The sequence below is a fragment of the Ambystoma mexicanum genome, chromosome 13, assembly GCF_040938575.1.
Source record: "Ambystoma mexicanum isolate Mex_15411 chromosome 13, UKY_AmexF1_1, whole genome shotgun sequence".
NCBI classification, from domain to species: Eukaryota; Metazoa; Chordata; class Amphibia; order Caudata; family Ambystomatidae; genus Ambystoma; species Ambystoma mexicanum.
Window position 1 is genome coordinate 70,506,224 of NC_090938.1, and position 25,992 is coordinate 70,532,215.

Here is a 25,992-nt window from a genome sequence, read left to right on the forward strand (position 1 = left end):
CACACTGCCCCCTATTGAGGCATAGAATATTCAGAGGCTATAAAGAGATTTTTCACACAGCAGTAGAAACTTGAACAGAAAGGTGTTCTTAATGCAATGTCCATTTCTAATTATTAATGTTCAAATCTTTTTCACTGGGCCCGATTCCCACTATAGGAATTTGGAGTAATGTACTCTCGTAAGTGTGATCCACACCCCAATCTATGAAGGAAGAGGACTAGAAACCAGGGTGTAGGGGTGGGGGAATGGGGGTACAGATAAGAGAAAGCAAGATTCTAGCAGAGAAGCAAGTTAGAGGGTCAGAAATTAGGTCTGTGGGAGTCTGGGTGCAGGTGAATCTTTAGATGGAGCTTGTGTGCAGCAGAGCTAAATAATACATTCAAGGTCAGGTGTCTGCAACCTTTGAATCGCCAAATATTTTGGCCTACAACTCCCATCAAAAATAGCCAGCATAAGCAATGGTGAGGGAACAGGGGAGTTGCAGTCCAGGACATGTAGCGAGCCACAGGCTTCAGACTCCTATTCTAGGTTATCTGTAGGAGTGGGGACTATTTCCTTGGAGGCAAATTTAAGAAACATCCAGGGGGCAGAGTACCTGGGTGCTCTGGGGTCCAAGCACCCCCAGGAAAACCATCTACAATAAATGTTCCCATTGGTTATTTATAACGCTTTTAATAGCAAAGATGTTTCTAAGCACGGGCCAGGGATTCGAACCTGTGTTGCTCTGTGTCGTCTTGCTTCCAAGACAAGCGTGTTGCCACTAAGCTATACTACCCGCTAGTGGTACTGTAAGCCTGTATTATAAGGAATAAAATACCCCAATTGATCTCATAGCTCTACATGGCCAGAGAACTCCAGGATAACTTGAAAATATCATTGCAATCCACAGACAGCTACTTTTGCCGCAGTAACTAACCTACTTTTCCATAATTACATTGTAACTCTGCCTGGATATTTGCCAAAAATTATCACAGCAGTTGGCCAAGCGTTCCTTGAAGCACTCCCGCAGGACTCCGTGAGTCGCCTCGGATACGTTGTGCCGCTCACTGACAGAAATGAAACCTATCCCTCAGAGGTGACAGGTACAGCCGTTCCGCTGAGCAGTCACAGCCCGGATAATCACTTTCAGAAGTGGTGCTTTCCAGGGCGGACTCTGATCCTCCTGGCTTCCACAAATTGAATGTCTCTTTTGCCCAACTCCTCATCTGTCATCCAGCTGGGCCTCATCGGAAAACGCCAACCACACGACCTGCTCACCGGGCGTTAAAGGACTCGCAGGGACCCCGATAAAGCAAAGTGTCACTGGCAACCTTTTGTCTGCAAGTTTGTTGAATGTAGTGACGCAGAATTTAACCCCTTAAGTGCTAAGGACGAGCATGCTGTCAACTACTATCGAGCATGAACAAAATGAGGTTCATGGTGCTGGCAACATTATTGGTAAATGGTATAGTTGCCCCTGTACCCCCAGACACACAGAAGGTAGAGTTTGTGAGAGTAGATTTGGAACATAGCAATGGAAAGTGAACTATGAACTATTGTCTGTCACACATGATGTCATCAATTGGTGATGGCCTGGTCCTTTGCCTGAGGTGGGGAGGGGGAGTACGGACCAGTGCCCCAGATAAGTGGTCCACCTCCCTATTTTACTCCCCAATATTAGCCCAAAACCCAAACTAATTAAAATAGAGAGTAACTGGTAAGCAGGTGTCTGGCGGTTCATGCCGCCTGCCCTGCCCAACCAGTGGCAAAAGCCGCAGGTTCCAAACAGAGGACCTCTGCTATAGCGCCGCCTGATCTGCTATAGCGCCGCCAGATCTGCTATAGCTCCGCCTGATATGAAGAGGGGGTGTATGCTATAGGCGCTGCTTTTCCTTTACGGGAGTTGCCAGCTGCAAAGACTGCTTGAATTCCAAGCAAGATTCTGATTTTGAAAATGATATTATGTGTTTATTGGCTTAAAGATATGCCAGTCGAGAAAGAACTACATACTTACTCCTGGAAAAAGCCACTCTACTCCTAATTCCCCAAATAAGAAGTGGAACAGTCTCGCCTCGAAATCACACCCGGTCCAGGTCATAAATAAATACATTTTAGGAGTTATTTTATAAACAAAATAGTGTTTCCATCAGATATCAACTGGTTGAACTTTGAACCTCACTTGGTTTGGAGCTGTTCCATGGTCATCAGGCTGGTTGGAGGTTCAGGCTGGCTTGACCAGGGCCCACCCGCTTACTTGGCTGGAAGTCGGAAGTCTCTGCTGGATTCAGGCCAACATGGAGTAGGAACATCTTACATCTGGAAAGGCCTTGTTTGAACAGCTGGATCTGTGACCCAGGCGAGAAAGGCAGCCACTGTGATCCATGTTAGATCTCGCAGCGGAATGTTGGATGGACTCAGCCCTCAAGCAGGTAAAATGGGTTCCATTGAGTTGGGCAGCAACACACATCTGTGACTTGTTCTTTGGCCAAGCTCTCCCCACCTGGGGAGCAGGTGCAATCTACAAAGACGTTTGTTATGGATGAAAAGTACTCTTTGTAAATCCTACTTTCTCTACAGAAGACCCTGTATTTTGAAATTCTGGGTCGTTGAACATACCCGAATATAGTTGCCTTTTGCAAATCTCTTAAAACACTTATAAACTCATTTCTTTTCGGTTTGGTTGCTGGTATTTGTACTTGCGACAATATTTCAATACTTTCTGAATTCATTTTTCTAATTTGTATTCGGGCTGTAGTCTGTTGCAATGTGTATGTTAGTCACTGTTCATAGGTATGTAAAGGTAGCGGGCGCCCCTCTCTCGACAGAACAAGGCATGATAACCTGTTCAGTGGTTATTAACCACTTGAGAGTTCGCAGCCACTGCTTTTACTCACTGTGCCTTTCACAGATGGGAAATATCCATTTGCATATCAGTCTTTGTCCTGCCCAGGGGCAGTCCAGCACCGAAATGCAATGGCAATTCCAACCTGAACGAGAGTACCACCAGCAACCCCATACACGTGTTTCACCCTTGTTGGGGATCATCAGTGAGGTGAAGCTGATGCCTCTCTAAGCACAGTGAGAGGGAGACCACGTCTGGTTGCCCCCAGGAGACCTAGGGTTACCAATCCCAGGTTCCTTGAAATTTAGTTTGTAAAGGTAGCGGGCGCCCCTCTCTCGACAGAACAAGGCATGATAACCTGTTCAGTGGTTATTAACCACTTGAGAGTTCGCAGCCACTGCTTTTACTCACTGTGCCTTTCACAGATGGGAAATATCCATTTGCATATCAGTCTTTGTCCTGCCCAGGGGCAGTCCAGCACCGAAATGCAATGGCAATTCCAACCTGAACGAGAGTACCACCAGCAACCCCATACACGTGTTTCACCCTTGTTGGGGATCATCAGTGAGGTGAAGCTGATGCCTCTCTAAGCACAGTGAGAGGGAGACCACGTCTGGTTGCCCCCAGGAGACCTAGGGTTACCAATCCCAGGTTCCTTGAAATTTAGTTTGTAAAGGTAGCGGGCGCCCCTCTCTCGACAGAACAAGGCATGATAACCTGTTCAGTGGTTATTAACCACTTGAGAGTTCGCAGCCACTGCTTTTACTCACTGTGCCTTTCACAGATGGGAAATATCCATTTGCATATCAGTCTTTGTCCTGCCCAGGGGCAGTCCAGCACCGAAATGCAATGGCAATTCCAACCTGAACGAGAGTACCACCAGCAACCCCATACACGTGTTTCACCCTTGTTGGGGATCATCAGTGAGGTGAAGCTGATGCCTCTCTAAGCACAGTGAGAGGGAGACCACGTCTGGTTGCCCCCAGGAGACCTAGGGTTACCAATCCCAGGTTCCTTGAAATTTAGTTTGTAAAGGTAGCGGGCGCCCCTCTCTCGACAGAACAAGGCATGATAACCTGTTCAGTGGTTATTAACCACTTGAGAGTTCGCAGCCACTGCTTTTACTCACTGTGCCTTTCACAGATGGGAAATATCCATTTGCATATCAGTCTTTGTCCTGCCCAGGGGCAGTCCAGCACCGAAATGCAATGGCAATTCCAACCTGAACGAGAGTACCACCAGCAACCCCATACACGTGTTTCACCCTTGTTGGGGATCATCAGTGAGGTGAAGCTGATGCCTCTCTAAGCACAGTGAGAGGGAGACCACGTCTGGTTGCCCCCAGGAGACCTAGGGTTACCAATCCCAGGTTCCTTGAAATTTAGTTTGTAAAGGTAGCGGGCGCCCCTCTCTCGACAGAACAAGGCATGATAACCTGTTCAGTGGTTATTAACCACTTGAGAGTTCGCAGCCACTGCTTTTACTCACTGTGCCTTTCACAGATGGGAAATATCCATTTGCATATCAGTCTTTGTCCTGCCCAGGGGCAGTCCAGCACCGAAATGCAATGGCAACTCCAACCTGAACGAGAGTACCACCAGCAACCCCATACACGTGTTTCACCCTTGTTGGGGATCATCAGTGAGGTGAAGCTGATGCCTCTCTAAGCACAGTGAGAGGGAGACCACGTCTGGTTGCCCCCAGGAGACCTAGGGTTACCAATCCCAGGTTCCTTGAAATTTAGTTTGTAAAGGTAGCGGGCGCCCCTCTCTCGACAGAACAAGGCATGATAACCTGTTCAGTGGTTATTAACCACTTGAGAGTTCGCAGCCACTGCTTTTACTCACTGTGCCTTTCACAGATGGGAAATATCCATTTGCATATCAGTCTTTGTCCTGCCCAGGGGCAGTCCAGCACCGAAATGCAATGGCAATTCCAACCTGAACGAGAGTAGCACCAGCAACCCCATACACGTGTTTCACCCTTGTTGGGGATCATCAGTAAGGTGAAGCTGATGCCTCTCTAAGCACAGTGAGAGGGAGACCACGTCTGGTTGCCCCCAGGAGACCTAGGGTTACCAATCCCAGGTTCCTTGAAATTTAGTTTGTAAAGGTAGCGGGCGCCCCTCTCTCGACAGAACAAGGCATGATAACCTGTTCAGTGGTTATTAACCACTTGAGAGTTCGCAGCCACTGCTTTTACTCACTGTGCCTTTCACAGATGGGAAATATCCATTTGCATATCAGTCTTTGTCCTGCCCAGGAGCAGTCCAGCACCGAAATGCAATGGCAATTCCAACCTGAACGAGAGTACCACCAGCAACCCCATACACGTGTTTCACCCTTGTTGGGGATCATCAGTGAGGTGAAGCTGATGCCTCTCTAAGCACAGTGAGAGGGAGACCACGTCTGGTTGCCCCCAGGAGACCTAGGGTTACCAATCCCAGGTTCCTTGAAATTTAGTTTGTAAAGGTAGCGGGCGCCCCTCTCTCGACAGAACAAGGCATGATAACCTGTTCAGTGGTTATTAACCACTTGAGAGTTCGCAGCCACTGCTTTTACTCACTGTGCCTTTCACAGATGGGAAATATCCATTTGCATATCAGTCTTTGTCCTGCCCAGGGGCAGTCCAGCACCGAAATGCAATGGCAATTCCAACCTGAACGAGAGTACCACCAGCAACCCTCTCGACAGAACAAGGCATGATAACCTGTTCAGTGGTTATTAACCACTTGAGAGTTCGCAGCCACTGCTTTTACTCACTGTGCCTTTCACAGATGGGAAATATCCATTTGCATATCAGTCTTTGTCCTGCCCAGGGGCAGTCCAGCACCGAAAGAGTGCTTAGAGAGGCATCAGCTTCACCTCACTGATGATCCCCAACAAGGGTGAAACACGTGTATGGGGTTGCTGGTGGTACTCTCGTTCAGATTGGAATTGCCATTGTATTTCGGTGCTGGACTGCCCCTGGGCAGGACAAAGACTGATATGCAAATGGATATTTCCCATCTGTGAAAGGCACAGTGAGTAAAAGCAGTGGCTGCGAACTCTCAAGTGGTTAATAACCACCGAACAGGTTATCATGTCTGTTCTTGCGAGAGAGGGGCGCCCGCTACCTTTGTTAAACTATTTGTTAAGGAACCTGGGATTGGTAACCCTAGGTCTCCTGGGGGCAACCAGACGTGGTCTCCCTCTCACTGTGCTTAGAGAGGCATCAGCTTCACCTCACTGATGATCCCCAACAAGGGTGAAACACGTGTATGGGGTTGCTGGTGGTACTCTCGTTCAGATTGGAATTGCCATTGTATTTCGGTGCTGGACTGCCCCTGGGCAGGACAAAGACTGATATGCAAATGGATATTTCCCATCTGTGAAAGGCACAGTGAGTAAAAGCAGTGGCTGCGAACTCTCAAGTGGTTAATAACCACCGAACAGGTTATCATGTCTGTTCTTGCGAGAGAGGGGCGCCCGCTACCTTTGTTAAACTATTTGTTAAGGAACCTGGGATTGGTAACCCTAGGTCTCCTGGGGGCAACCAGACGTGGTCTCCCTCTCACTGTGCTTAGAGAGGCATCAGCTTCACCTCACTGATGATCCCCAACAAGGGTGAAACACGTGTATGGGGTTGCTGGTGGTACTCTCGTTCAGATTGGAATTGCCATTGTATTTCGGTGCTGGACTGCCCCTGGGCAGGACAAAGACTGATATGCAAATGGATATTTCCCATCTGTGAAAGGCACAGTGAGTAAAAGCAGTGGCTGCGAACTCTCAAGTGGTTAATAACCACCGAACAGGTTATCATGTCTGTTCTTGCGAGAGAGGGGCGCCCGCTACCTTTGTTAAACTATTTGTTAAGGAACCTGGGATTGGTAACCCTAGGTCTCCTGGGGGCAACCAGACGTGGTCTCCCTCTCACTGTGCTTAGAGAGGCATCAGCTTCACCTCACTGATGATCCCCAACAAGGGTGAAACACGTGTATGGGGTTGCTGGTGGTACTCTCGTTCAGATTGGAATTGCCATTGTATTTCGGTGCTGGACTGCCCCTGGGCAGGACAAAGACTGATATGCAAATGGATATTTCCCATCTGTGAAAGGCACAGTGAGTAAAAGCAGTGGCTGCGAACTCTCAAGTGGTTAATAACCACCGAACAGGTTATCATGTCTGTTCTTGCGAGAGAGGGGCGCCCGCTACCTTTGTTAAACTATTTGTTAAGGAACCTGGGATTGGTAACCCTAGGTCTCCTGGGGGCAACCAGACGTGGTCTCCCTCTCACTGTGCTTAGAGAGGCATCAGCTTCACCTCACTGATGATCCCCAACAAGGGTGAAACACGTGTATGGGGTTGCTGGTGGTACTCTCGTTCAGATTGGAATTGCCATTGTATTTCGGTGCTGGACTGCCCCTGGGCAGGACAAAGACTGATATGCAAATGGATATTTCCCATCTGTGAAAGGCACAGTGAGTAAAAGCAGTGGCTGCGAACTCTCAAGTGGTTAATAACCACCGAACAGGTTATCATGTCTGTTCTTGCGAGAGAGGGGCGCCCGCTACCTTTGTTAAACACACTGTTCATAGGTACCCCATGTGCCAGCCTCTCATCCCTCGTAACCCTTCGAGGGTTGGGATATGTGTTGATGAATGTAGGCTGAAACAGGCTGTGGAATTTTCTGAAACGCCAATGCTTGAGAGGCTGCTGTCTGAGGAGAAGCAAAACAAAGAGGGGATGGCTGGAAGGTTTAGAATTAGTCTTAACCTCTGGCCTCACTCTGGGCAACCCTCCAGACCATCGTTCTCCGCCTGCCAAGCCGTTACAAAAGCGGAAAGACCATGTGCAAATCAGGCTTGGTGCCACCCCCCTGTGGACATTGCAACAGATATGGAGACACATGCACAAACACAAAGACACGCACAACCACATTTCAGATAATTAAGAATATGCCCACCGATACATATCACCCACTTGGGTACTTTCAGACATACCTAAGGGAACATGTAAAGCATATGCAAAAACACATGTAGTAAACAGATAAATATCCCTGCACATGCCAGCATAGACACACATACTCACACGTACAAACGAAAACACACTCACACTCACAAACCTACACATACAGGCCAGCATTGCTATACCTGTGTGAGGGTCACACAAGGATTCCAAACATTGAGGTAAGGACCTATTTTACTAGTCGGGTTCTACGGTGGAAAGAGAGGACGTATCTGTTACTTTACTTCACTTGAGAGGGCCTAATTATCCTAATCTACGTGTGCAGATGCAAGTAGCGCACGTGCATGCGCGTGTGCCCGTGTGCTTGATCCCTGAATTATAGATGATTTGTTGTGAATTAAAAATGGGACAGTCTCAACGTTGGCCCATGAAATTCTGAAAACGTAAACCAGTTCAATGATAGTACTGGGAGTTCGATAAAAGTCTCGAAAAATCGAAGTAGACATATTTCAAGAAAAATGTATTAAAAAAGCGAGTGATCTACGAAAAATCCAACGTAAGAGGGACTGATTTTTGAGCACTTCTTTTTTACATGACAACATCTTGAAAAGTTCACCAAATTCCTTTGATTTAAGAAAATAAGTGTTTGCCAGATCTAGGAAACATACTTACATAGACAAAGTCAAGTTTTATCTTTTTATCATATGAAGTAAAATATATACCCCCACCCCATACTCAAGCTTCGAACTCAATTGTAGCCCGTAAACACCTAAATATCCTGGCATTCAATGCCCCAAATCACACATGCCAGCTCCTGGGGTACTCACTGGTGCAGCCCTGTGGGTTGGAAGCACTAATTTGATAGAACCCAACTTTGCAGCGGTCGCAACGTTCTCCCTCTGTATTCTCTTTGCAAATGCAGCGCCCGTTGGGGGGCTCACAGTCTCCGCCGCCGACGCCACCCTCAGGATCACAGTCACATGCTGGATAAAAGGAAAGCAGGTCAAAGGTCGAATGGGTGACTACACACCACAGGAAAAACTCAAAACAGGAAGGTCAAATCAGGAAACCAGTTCTAACCAAATTTGGTAGAATTGGAGGCAACGCATAAGATTTCGCCAAAGAATCAGTGAGTGTAGCAATCTCGCCAAAGAATCAGGGAGGGTCGCAATCTCGCCAATCAGTGAGTGTCGCAGAACCTTTGTTCATGTCACTGGTTCAATATTTACCACGACATCCCAAAAATCCTTTTATTCACTTCAATCCTTATTCTATTTCTTCTAAGTTTAAACTCCTTCAATTTTTCAATTCTTGTGTCATTACACGAACATTTGTTTACTTAATGAAAAGAATCACTAATTTGTGGACATAATGTTCTCTTTACATTCATTATGTTAAGTTATGTTACTGGGATTTGCACCGCGCCTGGTCTCCGGGCACCAAAATGGACCTAGAAGAGAGTGGGTTGGGTTGGTTAGTTGCGAGGAGAGGGAAAGGTGCGATTGCAGTGCTTTGCGTTGAGGCTGTAGATTGGAAGTACCCTGAGCTCTGCATGAGTGCAAGCTTTCTTGCCGTAAGGTGTGGGACCCATTGAGAGCTTTGGGTCCATAGAGGTTGCCTCGCACTTGTCGTGTGGGCATACGTTGGCTGGTAGCTAAGATTGACAGATGGAGTTACAGGTGTAAAGTTTGTGTTGTTTGAAATCTGGTGAGACGGCATTTCAGTTGTTTCTTTAAAGTCATGTCCAAGTGGCTTGTATGTGTTGGTGTGTAATAAGGCAGAGATACATTTCTCTAGTGCTTTCCAATGTGTTGGTCTTGCACATTAATGCTAAAACCTTCATTTATCAATCCCACAGCAATTATTTCTTTGTAAAATAATTTCATCCAAATTTGCTCAACACTAGCCTATCATAGTTTACATCAAATTCCTCACTCAAAGCACCCATTACTTTCAGCAAAGTGTCTGTGTCTGCCATTTTCATTATCAGAAATCCCAATAATATGTAGATTTGAGGGAGAATTGCTAGGATAAAGCCTGGCAGACCTTTGCTGCAGAGGTGCTGAATCACACAGCAATTCACATATGTCAAAACTAGAGAGAGCTGCACCTACACAACGTTCATTGTGCTCAGTGTGTCTCTGAACCACCCTGCTTGCTGGACATAATTAATGCCTCCTCATCCATAACTCACCCTGCCTATCAGAATGCTGACCCCACCTACAGCCAATTTTCAGAGCAGGGGGGTTGGGAATACAGGTATGTGCCTGACCTCGGATGCTGCTGCCTCATAGGAGGGCTGCTGTGATAAGTGTTAGAATGCCCTGTGTGTGTGTTTGTGTGAATCTCTGTGTGTGAAAGAGAGTATTTTTCACTAAGGATGTACATGTGCATGGGTGAATGAAAGGGTGTGTGTGTGTTTGTGAGGAAATGTCCACTTACAGTGAAAATACTGGCATATAGTGTGGGCACAGGCATAATAAACATACGTTTTTAGGTGGCAGTGCTGGCATATACTCTGGATGCCAAGATTATGATGTGTGTTTTAAAGTGGAAAGAATGGGATATATTCTATAAATAGGGATCACAAATGTGTCTTTCGCATGTGCAATTCAGGCACATCTTGTATGCATATGGACCACAAAAGTGTATTTTACAGTGGAAATGCTGGCATATATTGCACACACATTCATCATGAAAATGTGTTGTAACATGTTCCCACATACTGTTGTGGACCTTACATATTTTGGACATTTTCACCTGTTATCCTACAGAAAAGATTGTAAATTATATGATTTTTCAGCCAATATTTTGTGAAAATTGCACTGCAGAAATCCCCATTTCCACCCATCTTTCCAAAATGTTCAGGATCGTAATATGCTGGTTTGGGCATTGTCCTTAGGCTTGATCACTCATGCCAATTCTAGACAAATATTAATGCCCCACACTTTTAAAAAATTCACCAGCACCTATTGCTGTTTTGCAACTACTTCCACCACTAATTCTGATTTATAACTATTTCAAATACTCCGTAAATCAATTTGGGGAAATGTTCTGCTATTATGAGTGTTCAGTAGTAAATCAACAATATGCCCTTTGGATATATGTTATAGTTTATAAGCCTTTACTATAAAATAAAAAAAAATAAAAAAGAATATGGCATCTCTGTTTCCTTATTAAAGTCTACTTCAAAAGGTAGATTTTATTTAGTGACAACAAATGTTCTCTATGTATCCAGAACTATTATTTGGAAATCGTGGCTTCCCTATTTGGCAACATTGTGTGATTCTTGGCAAATATCTTTACCTCCCTGATGTTACCTCTGCTCCCTTGTAAGTGCTGAGACACAGGCTTAATCAGGCAGAATTAAGGACAACGCAAAAACTATAAGTGAGGCTTTTGCAAAGGTTAGGGAAATGTATCTTATCAACCTCAAGGACAACAGTACATGAACAGTAATTAAAAAAAACCAAAGCACTTACAGACGCAGGCGTCGCGATGTCCGATGGCACGCAGTGGGTTTCGGTAATAGTTGGATTTGCACCTCTCGCAGTTCTGGCCAGCTGTGCCATCCCGGCACTCATCACACACTCCCCCACTGACCCCTCCACTTGCTCGATACACAGCAGCATCAAAATGGCACTTCTGGGAGTGGTTGTTGCAATTGCATGCTGCAAATAGAGAATGAATGTGCTCAGTCAAACGGTGTGCTACATGGTGATTATAGGTGGGAGGATAGCTCAGCGGCAACGTGCTCGCCTTGGAAGCAAGACGACACGCAGCAACACAGGTTTGATCCCCCGGTCCGCGCTTTGAAACCTCTGGGTTATAAATAACCTATCATATCATATCATATCATAGATGTGACCACTAGATGGTGGCATGAGCTTACTAATAAACATCAGCAAAGTAAGCATGAGATCAAATTACTAGTACACTGCGATGAGCCTGGAGCAAATGGACACTGCCTTAAATCTTAAACATTTTTGAAAGATGTATGTATATCTTTGGTTGCCAAAGTCAACATTAAATGACCACAGCCCATATACTTTGAGATTTCTGCCTAAAACCAATGAAGCTTAACTTGGTCATGTGTTAACAAGTGGGCTAGTGCTCTGACCATCACCCTGTCCAATGAGTCGATGGTGATTCTGAGGGGGCAAATCCTGCAGAGGGTTGTACAGGGCCTGGAAGTTCACTGGAAGTGTGTGGTTATGTACAGAAACCAAGGGAATATGTCTACAATGTACAAACACAACATACATGGTCTCCAGCTTTACTCTTACATACCCAAAAGGTTTCCATCTTTGTTCGTTTTCTGCTGAAACAACACTAACGAAGCCTTGAAAACAGCGTTGTGTGATCTTGATCAAAATGAATTCTTTATTGGACGTTTACCCTGATACCTTTCCATTGTTATGAAGTATTCATCCGTGTCCTAACTTTTTGGAATCGAAGAGTGTCCTTAATTTGCCCTGGACAACATGAGGCTATCATCAAACATGTATATGTTTCTTAGCCAGACATTCTAGCACAGCGCTTTCGGGACCCGCTTTTTCAGCACGGCACCTTGGGCGCAGATCCTTTAAGGCACGCCTTATTAGGCACTTCAGCAGGGTGCCTGGAACCATGCGCCGGTATATTCATGTGTATCAGGTATATTGCCTCCTGAAGTGCCGAAAAAATGCAGTGCTTTGGATAACAGTACATTTAAGCAAACCCTAGCGTTATGATATGATATGATAGGTTATTTATAACGCGCTTAATTCCCAGAGGTTTCTAAGCGCAGACTCAGGGATCGAACCTGTGTCACACCGTGCCGTCCTGCTTCCAAGGTGAGCACATTGCCACTGATCTATCCTCCCAAGACTCCTAGCGTTCAGTTACATTAAAGCTCCATGTACTGAGCGAGTACGTCACTGCGCTCTCCTGGCAGTGGCCTACAGGGTGTGCCTATATGTAACTGTGCCCAAGGTGCCACGCCAAAACGGCCAGTGCCGAAACGGTTATGCCCATACACGGCGTGCCATATATGTTTATATAAATGCATGAGCATTGTATTGAGGGAGCACTCAGAAATGGAAAACATTTGATAAGGAAGAGAAGAGGGTTGAAAGGAATATGAAGAAGAGAAAGGAAGGAAGGAAGGAAGGAAGGAAGGAAGGAAGGAAGGAAGGAAGGAAGGAAGGAAGGAAGGAAGGAAGGAAGGAAGGAAGGAAGGAAGGAAGGAAGGAAGGAAGGAAGGAAGGAAGGAAGGAAGGAAGGGAGGGAGGGAGGGAGGGAGGGAGGGAGGGAGGGAGGGAGGGAGGGAGGGGGGGGGGGGGGGGGGAGGGAGGGAGGGAGGGAGGGAGGAAGGAAGGAAGGAAGGAAGGGAGGGAGGGAGGGAGGGAGGGAGGGAGGGAGGGAGGGAAGGAAGGAAGGGAGGGAGGGAGGGAGGGAGGGAGGGAGGGAGGGAGGGAGGCTCTATTATATTTTGGGGTAAATCAAGTGGAGTATAAAGGGTTAACGTACGTCTGCATGCATTTGTACTGCGGGCATCGGCCGGTCTCCAGGGCTGGTCATTGTAGAAATCGGCGCAGCGCTCACAATTCACACCGGCAGTATTATGTTGGCAGGCACACACTCCATTCACCTAAAAACAAAAGCAAGACGTCAGGTCACACATTATGATTGTATATTGCGTTGGACTGATGCAAAGCCAAGGGCGTGGGCGCAGTGTCGCAAAAGGCAGCACTGATTTCGAGAAATAACTCGTGAGGTGTTACCGAATTGCTGAACGGTGGCATGCCCTGTCCAGCCGTGCACCCACATATCACCATTGTCCTTTTTTGCTTAAGCCTTTAAGGCTTTGCCTAGGGTGCCAACGTGTGAAAGATGCATGTTCTCCAAAGGTATGCCGATGAATCATGGAATGTTTAGCACTGGTGCAAAGGGACTTTTCACTGCCAACAATCACCCTGATTCACAGAGCAGTAGTACAATGTGACTTTGCACACTGATTCACAGAGCGGTGCAAAGTGTATTTTTAAAGTGCAAAGTGGCTTTGCACTGCAAAAGTACTCTTTGCACCGAGAATTAGGCACATTTTGCGTGGTGCAAAGAGTGCTTTTGCAATGCAGAGTGGCATTGCACTGCAAAAATACACTTTGCACTGACTGCGAAAATACACTTTGCACCACTCTGTGATTCAGGATGTTTGTTGGCAGTGCAAAGTCACTTTGCACCACGATAAAATGGCATGAATCAGGCCCTTGGCATATCACTGCTGACCTCTTGTGTTGCGTACAACACAAAATGCGTAATACTGTAGCTTCTGTTTGGTCTTTTATGAATCCTCCCCCACCCCCCAAAAATAACACCAACCACACTGTGGTAGGACCCACGTTTCGATTGTGGCACTCACTTGCAGGTTGGTGTGTTGCCCGCTTGAATGTGCACTTCCGGGCACACAGCGGTCTGCATGGCCATAGCAGAGGCAGCTGCCATGCACTTGCATCTCAGACACCGCGTAGAATGCGCTGGGGTTGTGGTATCTCCGCGCGGGGAACCTCGTCAGCTGCGTCAAGTTTACTCTGAGGTTTGTGAACTGCACGAGATCTGCAGGAAGGAGAGACAAAGGATGGGAAAATAAACACAAAGAAACGTAATGGTGATAAGTCTGCCTGTTTGTGGTTGCCTCAGCAAAATCTGCATGTCAGTAATGCTCTGATTACTTACCGGTAATCTTCATTACTCCTAGTCCTACTCTTCCTCGTCACAGTACTTACTTCATGAGGCACCCGCCTCCGACACAGGACCTTCTTCTATTTCTTTAAATCCCTATAACTCCTCCCCCACATCCATGTCACTCAGTTTCATATTACCAAGCCGGAGCATGGGACCTTCCCCGCAGGGAGGGTGAGGAGGGTCGTCAGTACTGTGACGAGGAAGAGTAGGACTAGGAGTAATGAAGATTACCGGTAAGTAATCAGAGCATTACCTCCACGTCCACTCTTCCTCGTCCCAGTACTTACTTCATGAGGTATACCAAAGCATCAACGGGGAAAAGGTCCCAATGAGACAGAGCCAAAAACAGTGCAGCAAAACACACCCACAATAACTCTTAAATCACATCCCCACAGCCAAAAAACTCCAACCACGAAGGAACCAACCCCCGAGTGGGAGAAACTCAACCCATAGCGGTTGATGAAAATGCCTAGACCAGCCAAGGCGGCAGCCATACAAATCTCTTGCAGAGAAAAACCCTCCTTACATCGGGCCAGGAAGCCGCGAAACCCCTGGTAGACCGCCCCTGATTGTGCGCAGGCACAGGCAGGCCAGAAGCCACATAGGCCCTAGAGATCACAACCCGGAACCACCGGAAAATGGAAACCACAGATGCGTTATGCCCAGCCCCAGCCAGACCACAAGCAATCAGAAGACTATCAGATTGGTGGAAAAGGCAAACCAAGCCAAATACTCCAACGCGTCCCGCCGGACATCAATGTTAAGCCGAGCCACCTCCTCAGGCGTTCTTGGATCATGAAAGAAGTCAGGGAGAACCAGACCCTGAGAGGTGTGAAACCCGAGAGACAACTGAAGGGAGAAACTTCGGACCACACCCCGGCACCACCGAGTCTGGCAGCACCCTCAGGAAAGGAGCGTGACATAAGAGAGCCCCAATCTCCCCAAGCCTACGGGCAGAAGTGAGGGCAATAAGAAAAGCAGATTTCAGTGTAAGATGTTTGATATCAATCTCGGAAATGGGCTCAAAAGGAGGCCCGTGAAGGAACCGTAATACAAGAGGGAGATCCCAAAAGGAAAACCCTTTATCAGCACAAGGAAGGGAAGAAGAAAAACCCTGGATCAACTTCCCCACCAACACCTCCCCATCCAAGTGACCGTCAGAGTCCCCCAAAAGGAATTTCATGGAGGCCCGCTGAGAGCGAAGCCTGGAAAAACTGCCAGGCCCCTGTCAAAACCCCTCCTGGAGGAACCGAAGGATAGCAGAGGCCAGAACGCAGGGGAGGGATCTCAGACTGCCCATACCAGTCTCGGAAATGGCCCCAATGTCTGCCTAACACCTTCAGAGTGGAGGGTCTAAGAGCATCCATTTGGACTCAACTACAGGATCTGAGAACCCCTGAGATATCAACCTAGACTGAGCAATAGCCACACCGCCCATTGCATCCGGTGGAATTCTAACCGCAGATCCCCTTGAAGGGGACACGGCCACCTCGGAATCAGCCAAGGTTCCTAGGAACGAAGCTCCAACAGAGAGGGGAGCCAACTCCAGCGGCACCAGAACAGAGCTAACAACAACACAGTCACCCTGGACACTCAGATGCACCAAACCACCCGGGGCAGAAGGGGAATAGGCGGAAAGGCATAAAGGAAAACCCCAAGGCCACTGTACAGAGAGGGCGTCCATCCCCCAATCCCCTCAACCTGAAACCGAGAGCAGAAGAGGGGAACTTCTGCTGAGGCCGGGGATGCAAACAGGTCTAGAACCAAGGACCCTAAACTGACACAGGTCACCGCAAAGACCTGGGCCAACAGGACCAGTTCTGCAGAGGAGTGAAAACCGGCGTCTGAGAAGATCCGCTTGAACATTGTCCACCCTTCTGATACGTGAGGCCAGCAGATACACCAGATGAGATTCCTCCCAGGTGCCTATCAGCGCTGCCAGAGCATTCAAGGAACAGCCGGAACCCCTTTTGCAGTTCACATATGCCAAGGCCGTCGTATTGTCCGATCGGACCAAAAACCGCCGACCGTCAAGCAACTCCTCGAAGTACACCAGAGCTTGCACAATGGCACACCTCTTGCCAATTGGATGATCACCGGCTCTCCCCAGATCTCACAACCCTTGAGCTGAGAGGACCCCCAATGTATACCCTTTCTGCTGGTGTTGGTAGTAGGAGAGGTCACAGGAGGAAGGACCATGCACACCTCAGCCTGTAGACCTGAAACCCCCCGCCACCATAGCAGGGACACTCGCAGCGCTGGGGACACTGAAAACAAAACTACGAAAGCCGAGATGTCGGGAGCCAGTGGGAGAGAGTATAAGACACCAGGAGACGTAACCGAAGACAGGCTCAAGGAACTGGAAAACATGCAAGACGCCACGTGCCCCGTAACTTCAGCAACAGGTGAGTCGAGACATACTGCCTTCTGAGAACCCAGCCCAGAACAGCCAGCAAGCGCCCCCCCTGCACAACATCCAGAGTACGCTCTCCCCAGACGTCCGGACAAGCAGTGCAGGGTCTTGAGACCCATAAGCAGGTGACACATCCTAGAAGGCATAGGGACCAGGAACACCCGCAAGTAGAAAACTTGACCCTGAACAGGGAGAGGAACGGGCAAGACGGTAACCCACAACAACCGCTCGGAGAGAACGGATCCCATGGCCAACTACTTGGACCGTGAGCTGGGTACCAAAGTCCTAACCATGCAAACCTGGACAGGAGGAGACAGGAACGGCAACTGATACCCCCTCCAGAAGGAGCCCATTACCCAGGAAGCCGAACCCCACCGGTCCCATACACCTCCGAGAAGATAGAGACGAGGAGCCAGGGAAAACCGCCAGTCACTGCACTTGCACCAGAGGGAAATCACAGGACGTTGAAACAGGCCTGCGCCACAATATAACAGCATGCTTGTCAGCCCACAAAAAGATTTGACCTATCAAAAGGAAGATACTGGACAGGCCAGAAGTCCAGCAGACTATGGCCCCCTCAGCCGACAGAGGAGCCACCAGGCTGGCGTCAAAAGGGCAGAGTACTGTCACAAAGCGGGGCAAAGCAATCCATCCCGGATAGCCGACATCAAAGGCAACCCCCTACCTGAGGTATGCCTATACTGGAAAACCCACTGAAGTGACATCCCCCTCCACCGGCACCAGGGGCTCTGAGAACCCCTCTAAGCACAGACATGTGCCACCATGTGCCCTATCACTTCCCACAAGTCTGAGAGGAGGCGTGAAAGCAACACGTCAGCACCGGAGGACCTAGGGCCTAAAAGAAGAGACACTGGGAACCCCCTGCATGGCCGTTACTTCCATGATCATTTTCCATAATCCCATGCCGGACAAGGGAAAAGCAAATCAACTCCTTTGACTTTCCCTTGCGCAGTTTAGAGGAAGAGGACAGGACAAGGAGTCTGCGTCCATAGCTAGCACAGACCCAAACACACCACTAACACACCACATGACTGAGAGGTGGTTTGAGCCCTGTATCCAGTAGCTGGTAGCCCCATGCTCTAAATCGTTCCAATGCATCGGTCTAGGAAGGATGAAGGACCGAGTCAGCACCGCTGAGACTCGAACCCGAAGTGTAGACTATGCCAGGCCGGTACCCTTCCGGCCGCTTGCAGATGTGTCCAAAATCTGCGCCGTATTCACAGGCAGCACGCAAGGAATGCAGCCAACATCCGGTGCATACTGGGCTGTGTGTGTCTGAGGAGCTGGTGGTATGTGACATGTCTGTGACAGAACAGAGCCCCGCACTTTCAAATACTCTGTCACAGTCACCCCACGACAAGAAGCAGAGAGTCCTCACAACAAAAAAGGAAGGCTAGCCCATACTGCCAAGTGCTTGCCATCATTTCCAATAAAGATGTGTACACAGAGCACGAGGTAACGGCCTTTCAAAGGAGTCAAGATGGCCATACCAGCAAGAGAGGGGAAAACATCAAGCACAGTCCTCCCCTCTCCTTACCTTCCCCCAGAGAATGCAGCTGACATCCGGTGCATCCTGGGCCGTGTGTCTCTGAGGAGCGGGTGCTATGTGGCATGCCTGCGACAGAACAGAGCCCCCGCACTTTCAAATACTCTGTCATAGTCACCCCACGACAAGAAGCAGAGAGGCCTCACAACAAAAGGGAAGGCTTAGCCCATACTGCCAAGTGCTTGCCATCATTTCCAATAAAGATGTGCACACAAAGCACGAGGAAAACGGCATGTTGAAGGAGTCAAAATGGCCATACCAGCAAGAGAGGGGAAAACATCAAGCACAGTCCTCCCCTCTCCTTACCTTCCCCCAGATAATGCAGCCAACATCCGGTGCATCCTGTGCTGTGTGTGTCTGAGGAGCGGGTGGTATGTGACATGCCCGCGACAGAACAGAGCCCCCGCACTCCCAAAGACTCTCTGCCACTGTCAACCCACGACAAGAAGCAGAGAGGCCTCACAACAAAAGGGAAGGCTAGCCCACACTGCCAAGTCGAATCAAGATGGCCAAAACAGGAGGAGAGGGGAAAAACACCAAGCCCAGTCCTCCCCTCTCCTTACCTTCCCCCGGGCCGTGCAGGACCCGGGACACAATGCTCACGCTGCGGTCCGGAGCCCAGCAAAGAACCGAGCGAGGCAATCCAGCTCAACTGTGACCCCAAGCCCCGCAGGGGGCCCAGGAGCAGTGCCGCACCTGAGGGAGCCGAGGGCCCCGCCACACAGCCCCCCCCCCAGGGGGCCAGCAATCGGTGCTCCCTGGTGCCCCGCACCGGGAAGAAAAAGTCCAACCTGCCGGAGGCAGGAAAAATTTAAACTGAGTGACATGGATGTGGGGGAGGAGTTATAGGGATTTAAAGAAATAGAAGAAGGTCCTGTGTCGGAGGCGGGTGCCTCATGAAGTAAGTACTGGGACGAGGAAGAGTGGACGTGGAGGTAATGTACTCTAACGCTTGACCAGCAGAGAGCGCCATTGTTCCATAGACAGAGATTGCCTATCAGTTCAAAAAGGATCCATACTCTGTGGTCGCCTGAACACCGTAGCTCATTATCGTGCACAGTAAGTAAGACATTTCAGCCAAGAGACAAGCGCCATACCCAGTAGACATCACTGGAAGTTTGCCTCCGGTTCAGAGGCACATGGTAGACTTGTGACTGTCTGATGTGTTGTTTATCATGAGAAATTAGTTCTGCTTCTATGTTTAGTTCGGGCTACTATGGGGCAGTCCAGCAACACTTATAAGCCGAAACTATTGCATTAGAGTACAGAAGGGGAGAAATGGCAAAGCAGGAGGGACACGCAGCTTGTAGGTGTTATTTGGTTATTTGCTCACCCATTTCCATGATAATCCCTAGGGCCAGTCCAAACCAGTTCCTGTCCCTCCTGAGCCAAAACACCTTCTTATGGGCTTTAATCAAACCTTACCATCAAACATTGCACTCAAAGTACCTGCCAATGTTTTTTAAAAGCAGTCTTCTGAATATTAATGACTTCATTGGAGCTGAAAAGGCGCTACAGGTGTAATAAAGATGTCTTAATCAGGTCTGCCTTCAGCCACTCGATTTATTAGCACTGTGTGTGTCCTTCATCAAAGTCCTGTTGAAAACAAGCATTGGCAAAGCCAACGGATTCGGCTTGTATGTTAGATAGTCATTTGCCAGGCACTGCTATTATATGGACAGGTACTTGCACCATTTTATAGATGCTACCATCGATGATCAGTTATTAACACTACAGCAGCCTTTGCCATGCCTACACAAAAGCCCAAACTGTTGGCATTGCCACTGCTCGCTGACTAATGGAAAGTATTTTCCAATGTTTCGTGGTTGCTTATATCGAGAATATTACATTAGCATGCTGGAACGGTGAGCAGCCAATCAAGTAGGGTGGAACGTTGGCGGAGTTGTGCAGCATAAACCAGCACTCTGTGCAAGCTGTTGACTTTTCATGCATGCTGTGACATATCCCTGCACACCACCGCAAAGTAATATTTCACCAATCTCCTTTTAGGCCCTCACTGTGCCTAACAGCCCACAACAACATGCATTATTGCGTAAATAACGCTTTTCCTGACAAAAAAAGACAAGAAAACTAGTAGTGGGGTCCCAGCGCCCAGAAAAAGGCCTAATGGCGCTTTATTGAGATAAAGCATTGCTGTTCGATATTTCCAAAACCTGTGCGCCAGTTTAGCGAAGGTCTTCTTTTTTTAAACACAGCTAAATGACAGGAAGACCCAGCTCACACCTTGCCTGGTTCATGGATTTCGTCAAGTTTAAGAAGTGTTTTACTAAGAAATATGTTTAAAAAAAAATCTTTCCGTACAAAAGCACGATGACCACAAAAGTGCTTCGGGGTGGAGAATTTTCATCGGGATCCCCTAAATATTTTGGGCGGATAAGTAAAATGAAAATTGGTGTAAACTGCTCAAGGAGCGCCAAAGGTCTCCCAAAATGGCGGACTCTTTTACTGTCTCCCAAATACATAAGTAGCTGTCACCACCCGCCATGACGTGAGTGCCATATTTAGTGAGTCCTGCCTTTTAGCGCAATGTGCTTTGCATGCTGGGCCTTGTAGTTTCACATTCTCATGTATTAGCATGGGGCCCCTATGCCATCGGGCACCCATGTACACGTGCTCTTGTAATATATGTATATATATATATATCTCACACACATGATATGATATATGATATATGATATTTTATTTATATCGCGCCCATACACAAGTGTTTAAGTGCGCGACGAGGCAAGGGAGGGGTACAAGGGAGGAAAAAACAATGTTTGACTTTGAGAACGCGTTTGGTTACATGCCCTTACCGCTAATTCGTTGGCTTTCCAAAGTGCTGATTCCGGACACTGACTCCACGGGGCTGAATCGAATCTAAGATTGAAGATTACATCATACATTACGATCCATAGTCATCGATGGTCACAATCAAACACCCAATTGTACTGCCATTTTTTGCAATTGCACAAATAAGGAGGCATTTCTGAGCATTTAAACGATGCTGAGTCCACACAGACACAAAGGGCCAGGGACACCAGAAAGAGCAAAAAAAAATGGAGGATGCGACCCCACTTCAGGGGTCACGTGTGATGCCCCATTTGAAAAGCCTTACCATGCCACCCTGCGTGGGATCAACTTGAAACTCCTGGCAGCGCACGTCTTCCAGGTTCTGGAGATGTCCGCGGCGCACGTGCGGGAAAGAGAGCGCGCAGTTGTGTGCGAGATACTGGTAGACTTGCCACGTCATTCCAAAATCACTGGAACGCTCAATGAACATGCTGTCAGGCAGCGGGCCCTGTAAACGGAGAGGGAATGGAGAGTTTGGTCATGCCACTGATCATACATATTACCTATAATCAATTAAGAAGGTCTGGCGGGGCCTATATTGGATCCATTTTGCATTGAATTTGATCATTACATTGACATCTTTTGGCACACGACTGTCAATCTCAGTGTCAGACTCTTAACAGAACATCATAAAACACATTGCAGGAGAATGGAACACAAGTATTGGCAATATATCACTTTTTTAAATCTGGTATCACTTCTTTTAAACCACCACCAATTGTCCTTTTAATAGTTTTTGTGATCTCTAAGCCAAGGGCTGACCAACTGAACCCTAAACAGCCAACATTACATTGTTCAACTGCTGAAGGGAAATGCCAACTCCGGCGCGGGGTTGGCGCAACCGACGGACACGATTAAAGTATACCCTGAATCTGTTTACAAATCCCTTACTTCCACATCACTCTCCAGCTGTTTGTGTTATATCAAAATAATGAGTCTGTCCCATTGCCTTCGCAAAACCTTCTATTTAAACTTTAATAAGATTTCTCAACCCCATCAAATTTTCAAAAATCCTAAATAGCTCTTGTAATATTTTAATATTCAAACCATTCTTCAATTTTGAAAAAAACGATTTTTCCCAGTTTTTCAGTCTTCTAAATAACTTTTAAAACGTTTGTGACAACAATGTTAACTCTTGAATGTCTCCTAATAAATATTAATTTCTTATAAACTAACAAATGTTATAACAGACTGGATAAAATTGCAACATTTGTTTTAACTTCTAAATCGTTTTGGGGTTGTTTTTTTTTTTAATTAATCCTATCAATTTAGACCCCAGACAACATTCATCACCATTCAAACAAAAATGTATATTTTTTAATTTTAATTCATGATTTTTAAAACTTTTAAACACTTTAATATATCATCTACATGTGCTATCGACTTTACCAAACATGTTTTAGACTCTGAAATAATCTTTGCAACATTGCACCTAAAAATGCAATGACAAAAGCATTAATACCTATAATATGTACGCTCAATATCATTGCCAATGTTTATGGAACTATTTAATAACTTTTAAAATATGTGTAAATAATTATCCCAATCACTTTCTATCCCAATGCATTTTACCAATCGGATGAACATCACACAACATCAGCTGTTATGCACGCAATTTTGCATGTTCTTAACACAATCTATTTATCCAGCCAGATCCTGAGGTTATCAGATATATTGTTTGTGTAGTTCTCATGAGGAGTAAAGTTCATGTTCTGCTTCTATTATAAAGGGAACAGTGCAGGCTTTGTTTGGTCACAGTACCCACCCTGAAGTCAAGCATGACCTCACTCAGCTGGTACTTCCCATCCAGCTCCAGCTGCAAAGAGACATGGTCGATGTCTAAGAAAAAGAGAGAGAGCGAGAGAGACAAAGGGGATTAGATAATCAGAATCCATGACATAGCAATACAGACTCACAGTACCCTGTCATGATCAGACGATCAATGGAACATCTGCATTTTACAAGAATTTCCAGAAGGAGCATTCAAGAGTGGCCCTGCTGTAGAAAGGTGAACAGGGAAACTAATGGCAGTCCTACTTTGGCACTTATGGAAACTCAATGGGCAAAACAGAGCACCGTGTTGGAAAAGGCAGCAATAGTAGAGTCAAGATCAGATAACAGATACGGAGCTTATCCACTCAAACTCCCAACATCCACATTCACCCAAACTCAACCTTGGAGGCTAAAGTCTCAATTACGTCGATCAACCTCAACCACACCAAATGCATCCTGCCCTACCCTGGTGTGAGGTCCTACAAACTGTCTGCCTTCTGCTTTGTTGTAGCTCTGGAACAGCTGCCACCCGACACCAGATGTACAGCGTAGTGTATTGCATTTAATTATTTAATTATTGGGCATTTGTTAGGCGCATATACAACCACGTTTCCAGGCACCACAAGACAAAAGCTGGGAGGGAACAGGGGAGTAAATTAAAGAATTGCAAAAAGCAGTAAAAAAAATCAACCATCGTGGTCCTAGTAGGCCTTGTGATATTCGAACCTATGTCCTACAACTCTCAATTTTACTAAAGAAACGCCTATTATTAATGCTGTTCAGTTTCACACGAACATTACCAGCTCTCTTAGTGAAATCAAGTTTAGAGGAAGCAGGTTAACAGAAAACAACATGAGCACAACATTGCCACGTGACATAGATGGACTCATGGTTGCGTTATGAGCAGTGTAAGGGGAGAGACTGATGGAAAGGCAGTGCCCAATAAGTTCAACAAAGCAGCTGACACAAGGATAGTTGCAAGGACGGCAACAAGAGATCCGCTGCTTTATAACTACACACTCATTCATTCTAGATTTGAACTAAGGACTGAGCAAATATTGAAGAACAACTCTTGTTTAATCCTTAATCAAAGAGTTTGCTCGATCCCGGTTACATCCTCGCGATGTCTGGCCAACAGAAAAACGTCCTATAAATGAATATTCATGAGTCGCTGCAAAGCGCCCAGGCTTACAGATAACCTTGCTGACCTATCGCTGGTCCACTTACCGTTCTGTGACTGCCACCAACGCAGGGGTCCAACGGTGGAGATCACATTGGCCACCTCGTGGCTGGTCTCCGTGTAGGGCTGTCTGGAATCACAATTGCAGCACTTCATTTTCCACTAGGAAGAAATAGAGAGGGGAGGGCTTTAGTACCGCCTGCTTTCATTTTACAAGCTTGCAAGATAGGTGCAGAGGAATCATAATTACCCGCCATTCAAACATCTTTTTTTACAGGTTAAAATGGCGTTTTCTGTTCTTTCCTTATTTGGGAAAAGTTCCTCCTCTAAGGTGACCCGACAGCCAGGCTGCCTCTCAGGGAAAATGTGGTTTAATAAACAGGAAGAAGGTATTTCTTGGGGAAGGACAAGTTTTCTTTTTTTATTTATTTTTATTGTACCATACAGTTAAATAAATAACTTTTAATACATTACAACAGGGCCATTTCACATGTGCAGGATAGCCTGCCAGCTAGATGAGCCACAATGGAATAAAAGCAGTTGAGAAGAGAAGAGTGAAGAACATTACAATTATACCGTACACTTCTCTACACATTTTGGTAAGAAAAACAATTAGTCTCTCATGAGAACCAGACATAAAGGAATCCCATAGAACAACGGGAGCAACAGGGGATTCCAAACCCTGACACTCTGAGGGCCCTTCTTACTGTAGGAAAGGAGGTGCCGTGCCGAGACCACCCCATCTTCATCACAGAAACGACAGAGTTTATCCCCCCTTTGGAATTTTGGCCCACCTGCCTACAATCTCAAGCGTGTTAACAGCATTGAATTTGAGACACAGCTAATCCCACACAATGTGATTTCGAAGGAATTTACGGGTAAATGAAGGGGCCATCTGCCTGTCAAGTAGATCAGCCGTGGACTTTGAGGCCAAAGTGACAATCATTTGGTCACGGTTACAAGTCACCAGGCTACCCCGCATCATACGCTTGAAATGGTTCAGACCCAGGATCAGAATCGCTCCCGAGAAGTCCCAAGCCTCTGATCGGCAAGACACTGCATCATTCCCATGGTAGAGTGCTTCATGAAGGGGCCTTGGTGGTAAGAGCTTCAAAGAAAATCCCCCACGAGAGTGTTGTTCTGAGCGTGTCCTAACTTCCAGTAAAGTGTCAGACTGATTAGCATAATTTGCTCCCCAATCAGGAAGAGATCAAACTCTGGGGCAATCATTTCAGCAGGGACATAGGGGGCAGTCTCAGGAGACGCCGGAGCAGTTTGATTTCAATCTTAGTTAAGACCCCCAGTGATCCCAGGACCCAAACCTCAGCTACAGAACAAAAGATGAAAGCGATTTTCGTAGTATACAACTTAAGCAGTGTTGCCACTGAATAGCCTCCAGCCATGGTAGCAAAAGAGCAAACGACCCCCAAAGTTCTGGCAGATCGCACCTTAAGCCATTCAGATGGGACACACCTCTTAGATTGACTTCGGAGACAATGCCAGGGTATCCGTACTGGGACACAACCTCAATTGGAATGCCCTCCAAATTCCAACTGCCTCGAACTGCACGTCTGCGACGGATTTCAAAGATCGTGATCTTAGGTTTCGCAGAAAAAAGGAATTAAGATTATCCAGTGTGGTTTGGAGACCACCTGGAGTAAGGTCCAAAATGACAATGTCGTCGGCATATCCCATCCATAATACCATCATATCA

General features: G+C 47.0%; 1 protein-coding gene across 1 annotated transcript in view; it reads right to left on the minus strand.

The window, feature by feature from the left end:
• LAMB3 (laminin subunit beta 3) overlaps positions 1-25,992 on the minus strand; it is a 149,626-nt gene that overhangs the window by 59,919 nt on the left and 63,715 nt on the right. The window contains exons 4-11 of the mRNA XM_069633278.1: positions 24,326-24,440; positions 23,091-23,164; positions 21,591-21,773; positions 21,289-21,352; positions 14,170-14,363; positions 13,278-13,398; positions 11,249-11,437; positions 8,594-8,749 (exon numbers count right to left, since the gene is read on the minus strand). Coding sequence (XP_069489379.1) covers positions 8,594-8,749; positions 11,249-11,437; positions 13,278-13,398; positions 14,170-14,363; positions 21,289-21,352; positions 21,591-21,773; positions 23,091-23,164; positions 24,326-24,440 — 1,096 coding nt within the window. The remainder of the gene's footprint in view (positions 1-8,593; positions 8,750-11,248; positions 11,438-13,277; positions 13,399-14,169; positions 14,364-21,288; positions 21,353-21,590; positions 21,774-23,090; positions 23,165-24,325; positions 24,441-25,992) is intronic.